The 13,141-nt window shown below is 36.7% G+C and overlaps 1 protein-coding gene across 2 annotated transcripts in view; it reads right to left on the bottom strand.

The window, feature by feature from the left end:
- The window catches only part of LGR5 (leucine rich repeat containing G protein-coupled receptor 5), a 144,086-nt gene that overhangs the window by 55,108 nt on the left and 75,837 nt on the right, over positions 1–13,141 (bottom strand). For both annotated transcript variants that reach the window (XM_017510073.2, XM_037731903.1), the window contains exon 3: positions 5,629–5,700. In XM_017510073.2, coding sequence (XP_017365562.1) covers positions 5,629–5,700 — 72 coding nt within the window. The remainder of the gene's footprint in view (positions 1–5,628; positions 5,701–13,141) is intronic.

Raw genomic sequence — 13,141 nt, 5'->3', positions numbered from 1 at the left:
AAAAAAAAAAAAAAAAAAAGAAATATAAGAAAAGTAATTTATAGCAAAATGATATATGTATCATTATATAGATGATGCTCATATGTGACCACTCCAGGAGACAATTTTTGTGAATGAATCAGATACTTGCCTCTACATTTTTTTTTTTTTTGAGACAGAGTCTCACTCTGTTGCCCAGGCTGGAGTGCAATAGCACTATCTTGGCTCACTGCAGCCTCTGTCTCCCAGGTTCAAAATATTCTTGTGCCTCAGCCTCCCGAGTAGCTGGGATTATAGGTGTGTGCCATAATACCTTGCTAATTTTTGTATTTTTCATAGAGATGAAGTTTCACACACCATGTTGGCCGGGCTGGTCTTGAACTCCTGTCCTCAGGTGATCTGTCCGCCTTAGCCTCCCAAAATGCTGAGATTATAGGCGTGAGCCACCACACCTGGCCTCGACTTTTAATGAAGAAGTTTGGTTGTGAGAAAAATAGTGTGATCAGAAGCCATTCTGTATGAGAATGGCAATACAAGAGTAGGGGTCTAGATGGATACTAGAATAAAAACTAGTTGAAACACTGATATGGTTTGGCTCTGTGTCCCCACCCAAATTTCATGTCAAATTGCAATCCTCACAGGTCAAGGGAGGGACCTGGTGGGAGGTGATTGCATCATAGGGGCAGTTTCTGTCATGCTGTTCTCATGATAGTGAGTGAGTTTTCATGAGATCTGATGGTTTAAGACTGTGTGGCAGATCCCCCCTTGCTCTCTCTCTCTCTCTCTTCATGCCGTGTAAGACATGCCTTGCTGCTTCTGCTATGATTGTAAGTTTCCTGAGGCCTCCCCAGCCATGCGGAGCTATGAGCCAATTAAACCTCTTTTCTTTATAAGTTACCCAGTCTCAGGTAGTTCTTTATAGCAGTGTGAAAATGGACTAGTACAGATATGTAATAACAGACCATACTTATTATGTATTATAAGGGAATGAAGAAAATAACTTTTATTAAAATAAATATAACATACTACATCAAATTACAAATAACATAGTGGAGAAAATCAAGAAGTGTAACTCTCACAATTGAGCATGAATATTCTCCCAAATTAGTGTTCCTTATAGATGCATAGTGTCAAAATGATTGTCTATGTTTTAGAGCAAAATAGTGTTGAAATATCATAGAGACCATTATCCCGTCTCAAAATTCCATAACATTCTGAAGTAAGCATTCATTCCCCAGTACTTTAAAAGGCCCTGGAGAGCATATTCCTTCATAGGCAACAGAGAATTGAGGTTGGATTGGAAAAAGAAATATAGTCACAAAACTTGCTTCTCAGAAGTTGGGTGGTAGACTTTGCTAGGTAGTAAAAGACCAAGATTAAAAAAGCAACAGACTGGCCACCCTCAGATAAATAAATCATTATTTAATTATTATAACATAAATCTCATATGTTTGTGCTCTAAAAACGTTAAAAAGCAATAATACAAAATATTTATAATGCAAACTTTGTAGATGAAATTCAATGAGATCCTTGTGTTTCTTGTTACTCTGCTACTTTAATGATAGTTATTTTAAAAAGGTTGCACATTTCCATGGTTGTATATTTTTAATTTGTTTTGTGGCTTTTGAGGTAATTCTTCTACTGCACTATTTTATTTTATTTATATATTTTTTTGAGACAGGTCTTGCTCTGTCACTCAGGCTACATTTCATACCCTGACCTCCTGGGCTCAAGAAATCCTCCCACTTCAGCCTCTTGAGTAGCTGGGACCACAGGCATGTGCCACCATGGCCAGCTAATTTTTGTATTTTTTATAGAGACGGGGTTTTGCCATGTTTCCCAGGCTTGTCTTAAACTCCTGAGCTCAAGTAATTCAGTCACCTCTGCCTCCCAAAATGCTGGGATTATACAGGCATGAGCCACCATGCCCAACCACCAACACTATTTTAAACTAAATGTGTGGTTACAAATCTTAAAATGTCAGGAACAGACAGGATGTATAAACTAAGTTATTTATTTTGAGAGAAAATATTTTTTCCATTGAGTTTTTCCTATGCAAATTATTAAGCACGTGCAGAACTTCTTGTAAAACGTTTAATACAGTTACACATTAAAGTATTATTGATTTATATTTGGTCTGGAGGGACAGTCAGAAGCCAGAATGAGGGAGAATTCTTTAGGCTGGGCTGTGCAGCTCATTGCAGGACAGCTTACTACATGCCGATCACCTGGACAATGAAAGATGCCCCCACCAATTTCCAAAACACTCTGTAACAGGCAGAACCAACCTTTCTGAGAAAAAGTGTTCTAATGCTGTTATGGTTTGAATGTTTTTGCCTCCTCCAAAAATTCATGTTGAAACTTAATCCCCAATGCAACAGCGTTGGGAGGTGGGGCCCTTTGGTAAGTGTTGGGTAGAGCCTTTTGGGAGATGTTTTAATTAAGTTAGCAGAAAAATAAGAAATGGTGATCTCAATGAATTTCATTAAAGGTTTGCTTTATAAATATTTTGTATTATTGCCTTGAAAATTTTTGAAGTACAGTCATATGAAATAGATTAATGCCATCATAAAAAGGCTTGCTGGAAGGAGTGTATTCCCTTTTGCCCTTCTACCTTCTGCCAAAGGAGGGCACAGCATTCCTACCCTCCAGAGGATTTGGTGTTCAAGGTGCCATCTTGGAAGCAGAGAGCAGTCCTCACCAGATGCCAGCACCTTGATCTTGGACTTACCAGCCTCCAGAACTATGAGAAATAAATTTCTCTACTTTCTAAATTACCCAGTTTGTGGTATTCTGTTATCATAGCACAAACAACCTAAGACAAAAACTAAAATACTTTAAAAATTTGACAATTTAAGTCCATTCATTGAATATTAGTCTTTAGATCAGCAAAGTAAAGAGAAGAGTGAACACAATTCCTGGCAGGATCTTGTTCCTCTTGAATTCTCCTTGTACTGACAGTGACCCAGCTATAGTACAAAGTCTGAACATGGGCTTCCCTCACTTACATACATCTTTTCCTTGGCTCCTCATCATGCCTAGGACATACTAATGTCTATATTTTTTGACTTAACATATGAGATCCCTGCAACTGGGACTCTTTCTGTCTTTACAAGCTCTTCTCCAAATGCTCTCCAGCTTCTCCTGAATGCTCAAGTACTAACCTGCTTGGAGCTACCTGTTCATCCCAGGTCTTTCCTGACTCTGTGTTGCTGTACATATTGTTCCCTCAGTTGGCCATCTTATTTGTGTGGCTAATTCCCAGTTGCGTTTCAAGATTCAGCTCCTGGGTCATCTCTGGGAAAGCCTCTCTCCTAGGAAGCCAAATTTGAGCCACCAAATGGGATGACATCAATTCCTCAACCTCTGTAGTTTCACGGTACCCTGCACAGATATCCAGACACACTTTCCACAAGAATCAGAAGTGATCTCTGTTTTAATATCTTCGTCCCACTATCTTGCTTCTGCAGTCTCTCACTAGATTATAAACTCTTCAAGGGCATGAACAATATTCATTGATCTTTGTCTTTTCAGTAATAATTTGTTTAATGCTAATTTGAGTATCACAAGCAGTAGGCTTTGCTGAACCCTTGACTGTACAGGAGACAGGAAACATTGGTTAGGAAGAGTGGATAAAAGAGAGGATCTAAATACCATTTTTTTTTTCTGATGGAAAGGATACATTTTAATAGCTTGAGGAATAACCTACTATTTTCATTTTTGAATCAGATTAATGCAGTGCTCTCTGGAGTGTTCAGGTAAAATGCACCTTAAGAAGCAGCAAAGTGTGTGCAGGAGCATTCTGGGTAAAAAGCATTTGCAGGTAGAAGTACGTATCAGATATGAAGGCACAACTTTTATGTTTGATACACAATAGATATTCCATTAATAAACATATAGCATTGAGTTAATATCATACAAACTGAAGAAAAAGTTGAAAAGCCTAGAACTCCCTTATTCTCTCTAGATCATCAGCCTGAATCATCAATTCAACTAGTATTTATTGAATGTCTACTACACGTAAGGAAGTGTTCTAGAAGCTGGGGATATCCAGTGACCAAGACTGATGACATCTCTAATTTCATGGATCTTTAGTGCATTTTGGGAAACAAACATTCACTAGTAATATGATGTAATTAGAGAAATATAACAGTATAACTATTAATATAAAATTAAAAAGTGATGATAGAAAAATTAGTATAAGACTTGTATAATTCATATTTAAGAATTCAAGGATTTAAAATGATAATTATATGTAATTATAATAACTAGTTTATATATAATTCATATATATCCATATATATTATATGTATTCATTTTACATATTTATAATTAAATTATAATTATGATGTCTGGAGATACACACACACACTACCTTATATAACCAATATATACTTCATTAAGTGAATTAAAATAATTGAATCTAGTAAAATTTGTTTAACAAGTATCCCAAACACTTAGTGGTATATAGCTCAACATAGGGAAAAAATCACTTTAGTTGTCTTATCTAAACTTGACTCTCATGATACACTTTGAATGGTTCCAAATATTTTTCTGGGTTTGTGAAACTGTATGCATTGGAGCTGCTGCTACAACTCAGAATTTTACCACATATGGAATTACTATTAGGTTTTGGCAACATGACAACTTAAAATCATTTCCTCTTATTAGCAAAATAAATAATAAATAAACAAAAATAAAAAAATAAAAAAAATAAAGGGAAAAAAGAAAAAAATTAAAGGAGAGGAAGGGAAGCCAAATCCAGTCTCCTAAGGAGGTCAAATAACAGTTCTGCTGTTGGATTTCACTTTTAACAAAATAGTAAATATAAGTAAACTGTTTTTTAACCTATGTGTCTTTTAGGCCACTGAAATGCAATTTTCAATAAGCAGAAATATATCGCAGTTAAAAACTTTTATGTCAAAGAAAGAAAATCAGAATTTTTTTTTCTGAAATAAACTTTTCCTTGCATTATTTATTTTCTCTATGTGCCTCTTTTCTTCTTCACAGAACAAACTAAAAGAAAATTAAACAATGGGTACCAAAAGAAGGAGGTATTCAATAGTAATGAGTTTTCTGAAAAACAAATTGAGAAGTTGGATATTAAAGAATGAGAAGCCTCATATTTATAATTTTCAATGAATTAACATTTCTTAAATAAACAATTGCTCAGTGTATTTGCTATACACTAGGCTTTGCCCTATCTATTCACAGGTGGAACACAAACTTGGTTGTTTTAGCTGATGCTTATTCACTCCCTTTTGAAACCTGTTTGAAGCTGTGATCTCATTATGTCAGCATCACAGTGATTTATTCTCCCAGTCATCAAAATGCTTTTGAAGACATGTTTACCTATTTCATAACACAAAGGGAAACGGAAATACTCTTTTAAAAGTCTGAGTTGATAAGGTAGTTATTGAAAGGCAAAAATTTTAGATATTAAAGTTAGAAAATGAGAGATGAATTTTTTTTCACATACAAATATAGGCAAATATGATATGGTTCTTTGGTACCAATGAAGTAGACTTAGACTTGAATTTAGATGAATTATCCCATGGATTTAAATAGTTTATTAGAGAGACTCAAGTTTATTAGCAGCCATTTGACACTAAAATCAGAAATATATCCAATTACACTAGGTTTACTTACAGAACTTTAAGACTGTAAAGGCCAGTGAATGCTCCCTTGGGAATGTATGTCAGAGCGTTTCCCGCAAGACGTCTGTGGGTTTCAATGGAGAGGAGAGACAGTGAGCATACCTCTTCATGTGGAAGTCATTTAGTTGTTAAAAAAATGCAATACAACTGTGTTTAAGCCACAAATATCAAAAGCAATTGTAAAGAACTTTGTTTTGTTATATTTTGCAAAAAATTTCTATAAATTTCTAATTAAAATGTTGGCAGAAGTGCTTAAAAAGAAATGTAATAAATTACCTACATTACAATAAACCATTTAATAGCTTATATCATATGTACATATATATATATATCTGTCCTTTAAACAATTTTTAAAACAAATGCTAACACCATATGATAATTTGCAAAAAATTATCCAAATATGACTCGCATGGGTTTCATGATTGTAAGCATAAAATAGATTAAACATTAGAATATTTATATTGCAACTAAGTCTCAAAATACTCAACTTTCTTATTAAATTTGTCAAGAATGTAGATGATCACAATCAATTTTTTCCAAACTCTATCAGAAAAGGATAGAGTAGCTTAATTTAACATGATTTAATAGAGCAATGCTTTAAAAAATTGAAAACAGAGAGATTAGTATGAAGGACATTAACATGGGTTATTTAATGGAAAGTTCTGACATTACTACTGGGTAAAATTTTAGAAGTTCACTTTATAATATTTTTCTAGGTAGAAGATAGCCAAGGTGAAAAATTGTGCAAACGATCAACAAGATATGCTACCTGAAACATGTGATTCAGTATTTTTTGGCAGCCACATCAAAGCCATAACCTCGTATGTTAAAGGATAATGTAAAAACAGCAATGTGACTCCAAAGAGCGCAGTATTTTGAGGAGCTGATCATATCCTAGAATGGCGAGTAGAACTGGGAATCAAGATACCTTTGCCCTTTTTTTTCCGTTTTTCTTTTTTAGAGATTGTTTATTGCCGAGGCTGGCCTTGAACTTCTAGGCTGAAGCAGTCCTCCTGCCTCAACCTCCTGGGTAGCTGGAACTATACGGGTGTGCCATAGTACCCAGCCTCGGCTTTTTTTTGATGGAGATGGGGATTTGGGGATAAGGATTCGATTGGTCCATTTGACTAGTGCTTATTTCTGAGAAACCTAAGAGCCTCAAATTTATACCTTTGATACTAACTTCAAAGGAGAGAGAATTCAGTCACAGAGATCCACTGACTGGGCTGAAATAAGCCATTTCTCATACTTTAAATATGTGTCCCATTGCCACTTCACACCACTGATAATATACTATAAATGAATATTTAAAGAAAAGCTACACTTATATGAATAGAACGTCTGAGTAGTATTTGTGGTATGTGGTAAATAAAGCATTATTTACCCTATGCAAATTAAATAAAATTGCAATATACTTCTAAAAATTATGCTTAAAAAATTAACAACATTAGAAGATCCTAGGACATCTCCAAGAGGCTCCACTTATCTTGCATCTGTAGCACTAACTTGCTTTGTGCTGTTGAATAAGTTAGTTAATATATCCGAGCGTTGTTTTCCCACTAATTACATGAAATGTTAAGATAAAATGGCTTCTTGGGTCCCTTCCAGATCCAGAACTCCATGATATCCCTATCTTGTCTGGTGGTCATTTGTGTTTATACCCGTTTTTCCTTCTCTTAACAGAGGTAACCTTTTAAAAGACTTGGATAGCTCTTTTTTTTTTTTTTTTTTTTGGGGGGGTGGGGACGGAGTTTCGCTCTTGTTACCTAGGCTGGAGTGCAATGGCGCGATCTCGGCTCACCGCAACCTCCGCCTCCTGGGTTCAGGCAATTCTCCTGCCTCAGCCTCCTGAGTAGCTGGGATTACAGGCACACGCCACCATGCCCGGCTAATTTTTTGTATTTTTAGTAGAGACGGGGTTTCACCGTGTTGACCGGGATGGTCTCGATCTCTTGACCTCGTGATCCACCCACCTCGGCCTCCCAAAGTGCTGGGATTACAGGCTTGAGCCACCGCACCCGGCCATTGGATAGCTCTTATACTGTATCCCTCCTACCTATCTCATGGTACCTAAATAAGTGTTTTTTCAAGTAATAAACAATTCAGTGGCCTGGTCTACAATTAAAAAAAAAAAAAAAAATAGAGCAGACAAACAGCAGAATGAATTGGCTGAAGTACTGTTTTATAAAAATCTTTGTTTCCAAATATATTTGTGAAAATGGATTGAGGGAAGGAAGTTCGTTTCTTCCTACACATGGTCAGAAAGGGTTGAGAGCTGCTAGCTTAAGCCTGGTGTAGGCACTTAATAAATATTTGTTATTAACATGTAATTCAGTGTAATATTTGACCAGGGTAACTTAAGGGGTGTTTTTTTTTTTTTTTAATTTCCTATAAAACTGTCTTATCAGAAAACCCTCTTTAGACACTGACTCTGACCTTCTTCCATCTCATCCCCCCATATTTAGTCTCTACCTACTCCCACCCATTCCGTATTCACTGATGGTCTTTATAAAGCCAACTCTGACCATATTACTGCCCTGTTCAAAAACTCTCTGTCAGTTCCCATGCCAGGCAAATAGAAATAAAGAGTCGTCGGACTCTTCTCCAATAATTCTCTGATTCCTACTGGATGCTAGAACTGAACCAATCAATGAAGTTTGCTTTTTTAGGACATGCCTTCCACATTTTCCCCTCTAGCCCTTTGTTCCACCTAAAATCTCCTTTCTCTCCCTGTTTCTTAAAGCAACCTCAGTGCTACCAAAGGACTTCAAAGTAGAGAGATTGCCCATCAGTTTGGAAAGGATTTGGAAAGCTCAGTTTCTGATGGTCAGTCTCTCTACTTTCAACTCCTTCGGTAGCACTTTGTGTCTTGCTATGGATTTTATAGTCTACTTTGTGTTATAGTGTGTACCTGTCTTATGACACATGAAAGACTGGGAACTCCTCGAACCTGGGTATTCTCTTGGTATCCACATAGGGTCTTGAATACTGTCTGACAGTAGGTTGTCTCAGTAGTGCCTGACTAACCAGTTGAGTAGAGACTACTGGCTGTCCCCCAGTATCCATTCTACCCTTGCAGAATAATTCCCCCATCCAGAATTTTAGCAGATTACATGGCCAGGTAGAGTCTGATTTTCCAGTCTTCCTTGCAGCTGAACATGATGATGTGACTAAACTCAGCTGGGATCAAAAGTGATATGTGAAACACCGGTATCACCTCCTTAACAAGACATTGCTTGTCCTCAATTTCTTTAATTTCCCCTTCCTGTAGAAGTGGAACTGCTGAGACATCAGCAACAATTCTCGTGTGGAGAACCTTCCACAGAAGGCAAAACAAAAACAACAAAAAAACCAGAAGGAGACTGGGCTCCTGGATGACCCTGTGGAACCGAGCTGTTCCAAAGCCCCGAAGTCTGTTTTGGATGAATAACCGAATCAGGATGAACCCCTGTGGTATCCTCTGAAGGATCGAAGGATTACTTAGCTGTCGGGGCTGGTAAACCTCCACTGCACTGCTGGAGAGAAAGGTAAGAGGTTTCATACTTGCCTAGATATTGGCCCCAATGCATCATTTTGCAAAGCTGTTTTGATCTACAATATTCTCTGTCTTTCTGCTTTATTCCCTTTTCATCTTCCTATTGTTAGCTTGCAATTGGTGCACCTGAACTGTCACAGATATTGCATGTTGCTATTTTCCTGTCTAAGTTGGAAAGAAATGTTATCATTCTTTCAAGCTATCATTTTTTCTGGTCTTGGCTATGCATATTTTTATTGTGGTAAAATATATATGAAACAATATTTATCATTTTGAACGTTTGTATGTGTAGATTCGGTAGCATTATATATATTCACAACGTTATCTAACCAACACCGCTATGTACACCCAAATTTTTGATTATCCCCAACAAAAACTCCATACCTGATTAGCAATATCCCTCCATTCCCCTTATTCTCAGCCCCTGGTAATTTCTATTCTATATCCTGTCTCTATGAACTTGCTTTTTCTAGGTATCTCATATAAATGGAATTATATAATGTTTTCCTTTTCTATCTGACTTATTTCACTAAGCATAATATTTTCTGTGTCCAACCATGTTATATCATATATCAAAATAGCATTCCTTTTTGTGATAGAATAATGTATCATTGTATGTATATACTGCATTTTGTTTAACCCTTCATCTGTTAGTTGAAAGTTGTATTATTTCCATCTTTTGGCGCTTGTGAACAGTGATGCCATGAATATTGGTGTACAAATATCTGTTTGTGTCCCTGGATTCCATTCCTTTGGGTATACATCTAGTAGTGGAATTCTTGGGTCAAATGGTGGTTCTATGCATTGGAAAAATGATTGCACCTTTATATATTCCCACGAACAATGCATCAGGGTTATAATTCCTCCACATCTGAAGCTATCTTTCTATACCCCATAGTATTTATTGAGGGCCTGCTCTGTGCTGGTGCCACTTTATTATTATTATTATTATTTATTTATTATTTTTTTAAACAGGGTCTCACTTTGTTGCCCAAGCCAGAGTGCAGTGGCTCAAGCTTGGTTCACTGCAACCTTGCCTCCCAAGCTCAAGTGACCTTCCTGCCTCAGCCTCCCAAGTAGCTGGGACTATAGGCATGTGACACCATGCCCAGCTAATTTTTGTATTATTATTATTATTATTATTTTTATAGAGGCAGGGTTTTGCCATGTTACCCAGGCAGGTCTCAAATTCCTGAACTCAAACGATATACTACCTCAGCCTCCCAAAGTGTTAGGATTACAGGTACAAGCCACCATGCCTGGCCTTGTGCTGGTACCACTTTAGGTGCCAGTGATACAGCAGTGAATACCAGAATAAGGCCCCTGACCTCATGGAACTGGTATTCTAATGTGGCAAGATAGTCATTAAATAAAAAGTCAAGTGAATAATATAACATGAAAAATGCTCTGAAGAAAGCATTTGGTGGTGGTGGTGGGTGAGGGACTAGTATTTCAGATAAGATGGTCAGAACAATCTCTCCACTGAGTGGGCATTTCAGCATATGCCTGCACCATACAGGTATCGATATAAACACAACAGTGGAACAAAATTCCTGAGGCAGAGTGTGACTGGTGTGGTCCAGAAGCTGCAAGGAGGTGAGCATGGCTGGAGTGGAATGACTGGAGGAGGATGGCAGGAGGTGAGGTTGGACTGGGGTCTGGGACCATCCCATAAAGATCTTTGGAAGGATTTCAAATCAGAGAGCAATGTGATCAGATCTGTGTTTTAGAAATGACCTTCTGATGGGATGCTTTTGTATATATATATTTATTTAACTTTTAAGTCTGGGGTAAAAATGCAGGTTTGTTATATAGGCAAACTTGTGTCACAGGGCTTGTTGTGCAGATTATTTCATCACCCAGGTATTAAGCCTAGTACCCATTAGTTATTTTTCCTGATCCTTTGCCTCCTTCCATCCCCTGATAGGCTCCAGTGTGTGTTGTTTCTCTCTGTATGTCCACATGTTCTCATCATTTAGTTCCCACTTATAAGTAAGAGTATGTGGTACCTGGTTTTCTGTTCCTGTGTTAGTTTGCTAATGATGATGGCCTCCGTACAGCTCTATCCATGTCCTGCAAAGGACATAATCTTGTTCTTTTTTATGGCTACATAGAATTCCATGGTGTGTATGTACCACATTTTCTTTATCCAGTGTACCACTGATGGACATTGAGGTTGATTTCATGTTTTTGGTATTGTGAATAGTGCTGCAATGAACATATGCATTCATGTATCTTTATAATAGAATAATTTATATTCCTTTGGGTATATACCCACTAATGGATTTCTGGGTCTAATGGTAGTTCTGTTTTTAGGTCTTTGAGAAATTGCCACAGTTTTCACAATGTTTGAACTAATATTCATTCCCACCAATAGTATATAAGCATCCCTTTTTCTCCGTGATCTTGCCAGCATCTGTTATTTTTTGACTTTTTAATTATAGGCCGTCTAACTGGTGTGAGATGTTATCTCATTGTGGTTTTGATTTGCATCTCTCTAATGATCAGTAATGCTGAGCTTTTTTAAAATATACTTGTTGGTTGCATGTATGTCTTCTTTTGAAAAGTGTCTGTTTGCCCACTTTTAAATTATTTATTTTTTTTCTTGTAAATTTGTTTAAGTTCCCTGTAGATGCTGGATATTGATCTTTGTCAGATGAATAATTTGCCAAAATTTTCAATGGGACCCTTTTAAAGGGGAGAATAGACCATAGGGTAAAGAGTGGAAGTACAGAAGGGACTAAAATCTTCATATGGGAGATGGTGGTATAGCATAGTAGTGGCAGAGGTGGCATGAAGTGGTGGGATTTAGTGAGGAAGAAAAATCCAACTTGATCAACCACTAGGGTCAAGGTGGAATGTAGGCAGTCAAAGAGGTACTTTATGTATAATCCACATGCATTTGATTACTTATCCAAACTGCTCTGTATAATACTGAAGCAAATGAATTGGGTATGATTTGATATAAAAAAGTTGCTTTTTGAATTAAGACAGACTCAGGTTTGGTTGACCATTACAGACAGCTTAACTGATTAGACTCTACTGACTTATAACTGCTATTTTGGTCAAAATGTCCCTAACTATCCTGTTTACAGTCATGACTTCAACAGTGCATTTCTGAGCTCTAAAACATAGCCTTCAACTAGGCATTTGTCAACGCTCACTGCTGTGACAGTATCATCAAGTAGTTGGATGGTTTTTTGAAACAGTGACTTTGGAAATGAAAAGGAGAAAGTAAAAGCTTTATTTTTTAAAAATTAGTTTAAATTATTGTTAGGGTGAATGCCTTTCTGTTACATTTCCTGAAACTCACTTCATACAAATGGTTTTTCTTTTTTGGGCAGGGACTATTGCTCCCCTGAGTCTGTATTCAGAACTAACCTGTGGAACCACTGATCTGTGTTATCAGGGCAGTCTGTCTTAAAGCAAAGGAATTTATGATCTGCTATTAGCTGTTTGCTGGGCTAGTGGCAGATCTGTCTCATTGACAACAACAGTAATTTAAGGAAATCATTCTCCCTTTATTTCTTTACCATGTGGGGTGGCTTTAGTGCTTATAAAACTGAAATGCATACAAACATAGGAATAAAGCAGGCTTTCAAATGTGTTCACAATATACAAGTAGTAAGAAACACACATCTTTGTTGTGATGATTTGAACTAACAGTTTTCTAGGCAACTGTTTTCCAGTCCTAGAGAGCAACATAACATTTGGTCAGAATTTTTTTTTTTAAACACTGTTTCTAAAATTATCATTTCATGGAAATACCTCTTTCATCATCTTCACTTCTGTAATAAGATATAACTCAATAAAAAACTTGTCTTTCTACATAAAATATTTTAAAAAGTTTTTATCCCTTAAGTCACTGCTCCACATATGACTCATATTGTCCTACCATTGTTAGTTTTACTGACTTAATTGCTATTAAAAGAAAAAAACCATTAAGTTACAATAGACACATTACTATTCC

The sequence above is a fragment of the Cebus imitator genome, unplaced genomic scaffold (genome assembly GCF_001604975.1).
Source record: "Cebus imitator isolate Cc_AM_T3 unplaced genomic scaffold, Cebus_imitator-1.0 Scaffold429, whole genome shotgun sequence".
NCBI classification, from domain to species: Eukaryota; Metazoa; Chordata; class Mammalia; order Primates; family Cebidae; genus Cebus; species Cebus imitator.
Note: the sequence above shows the minus strand (reverse complement) of the source record. Positions and strands in the feature narration are given on the sequence as shown.